The 1,446-nt window shown below is 41.4% G+C and overlaps 1 protein-coding gene across 1 annotated transcript; it reads left to right on the top strand.

Moving 5' to 3' along the window:
• The first annotated feature begins 6 nt into the window (after window positions 1–6).
• Window positions 7–1,330, top strand: LOC120860095 (phosphoinositide 3-kinase regulatory subunit 4-like). Its single transcript, XM_040235922.1, has 2 exons — window positions 7–285; window positions 1,022–1,330. The coding sequence occupies exons 1-2, from the start codon at window positions 148–150 to the stop codon at window positions 1,328–1,330; spliced, it is 447 nt and encodes a 148-aa protein (XP_040091856.1). The 5' UTR covers window positions 7–147.
• The last annotated feature ends 116 nt before the right edge of the window (window positions 1,331–1,446 follow it).

Raw genomic sequence — 1,446 nt, forward strand, 5'->3', positions numbered from 1 at the left:
TGCTGTCCCCCTTCCTCCGCCCCACGCACGCAGAGAGTAATACAAGCACGGATTTGTCATAGAGGCTCCTTCAGATTATTCTGATCTCTTTTCATAGCTAGAAAGCATGTGAAACAAGACTCAAATGTCAATGAAGAGTGGAAAAGCATGTTCGGCTCTCTGGAGCCACCGAGCATGCAGCAGGCCCTGCCTAAAGGGAGTGATCAGGAGTTGATGCCGGCTGGGAAGCCGCCGCGTTCCGAGTCCTCCGCTGCTATCTGCGTCCCTTTGTCGAGTTCTCCACAGGTATTGTCATCCCGGCAGTAGTGCACTTTTTGTCTGTGGATCTCATTCTACTGTTTTGAATGTTTAAAGGCTGTGTACTATACTGGAAAAATCAGTACAGTGATTTGTCTTTTAGGAAGGATGTTTTTCTTTGCAAGAGAGGTTTATCTTCATAGTCAAAGGGAAGTCTAGTATTGAAAGCACTGACTGAGGTGATCTGAAACTGGGGTGAAGACGTCCTTATGAACTAGGATTCTACTCATAGGCTGCAGTGAACCTTTAAAATCTTCTTTTATTCTTCATTTAATATAGCATAGTTATATCTGTAAGATAGCAAAAATACTTCTGGGAAGAAAAGTCCCAAGTTTACTCTGTGTGAGAAATGTCATGATTTGGATATATTTGAAGTAAGTTTTTAAATTTGCGGTAATTCTTCCCTAGGCAATTACATTTTAATTGAATCAACTGATAAATTAAAATTCTCTTTCTTTTTTTCAGTTAAATTAATGAGTATTTTTGTTTAATGTTATTGCTAAACTGATAATTTTTTATAATATGGAGATTTGGAATTAGTGGTTAAACTTTATTTTAATTAGATTTTCACTAAGAAAATATGTCCCTGTATTTAGATGGATTTAAAAATTGGTCCATTAATAAGGACAAAAGTCTGGTGTAATGAATAGAGAGAACATGGGTACATTTTAATCATCAAACAGACTTTACTTATGACAAGATACTTATTCTTTTGGTTTTGCAGGTTCCAGAAGTGACAAATGTCCAAAATAGAAAACCAACAATACAGGTTTTAAGTAGTACAATTTTACCGTCCACATACCAGATCCGGATCACAACGTGTAAAACTGAGCTTCAGCAGCTCATACAGCAGAAACGGGAGCAGTGCAATGCCGAGAGGATAGCTAAGCAGATGATGGAAAATGCCGAGTGGGAGAGTAAACCCCCACCACCTGGTGCGTGTGCCGCTGATGGGCGATGGTATTCCAGCCCGGGTGCCTGGGCCTGGAATCCAGTAGAAGAAACTGGTGACAGTTACTGGCAGAGGAAGTGATCACAAAGCTGTCACTGAAAGCCCACGATACCTAATGTTCTTCCCAGGTGGTCCAGGGGCTGAGGCTCCGTGCTTCCAGTGCAGGGGAGCCAGGTTTCATCCCTGGTCGGGGAACT

The sequence above is a fragment of the Oryx dammah genome, unplaced genomic scaffold, assembly GCF_014754425.2.
Source record: "Oryx dammah isolate SB20612 unplaced genomic scaffold, SCBI_Odam_1.1 HiC_scaffold_8155, whole genome shotgun sequence".
Taxonomy (NCBI): domain Eukaryota; kingdom Metazoa; phylum Chordata; class Mammalia; order Artiodactyla; family Bovidae; genus Oryx; species Oryx dammah.

Excerpts from the sequence above, each read along its gene's own strand:
- LOC120860095 (XM_040235922.1), top strand. The coding sequence starts at position 148 with ATGTTCGGCTCTCTGGAGCCACCGAGCATGCAGCAGGCCCTGCCTAAA. Across the intron at positions 286-1,021 it reads CTTTGTCGAGTTCTCCACAG|GTTCCAGAAGTGACAAATGT; the intron begins GTATTGTCATCC and ends TTGGTTTTGCAG.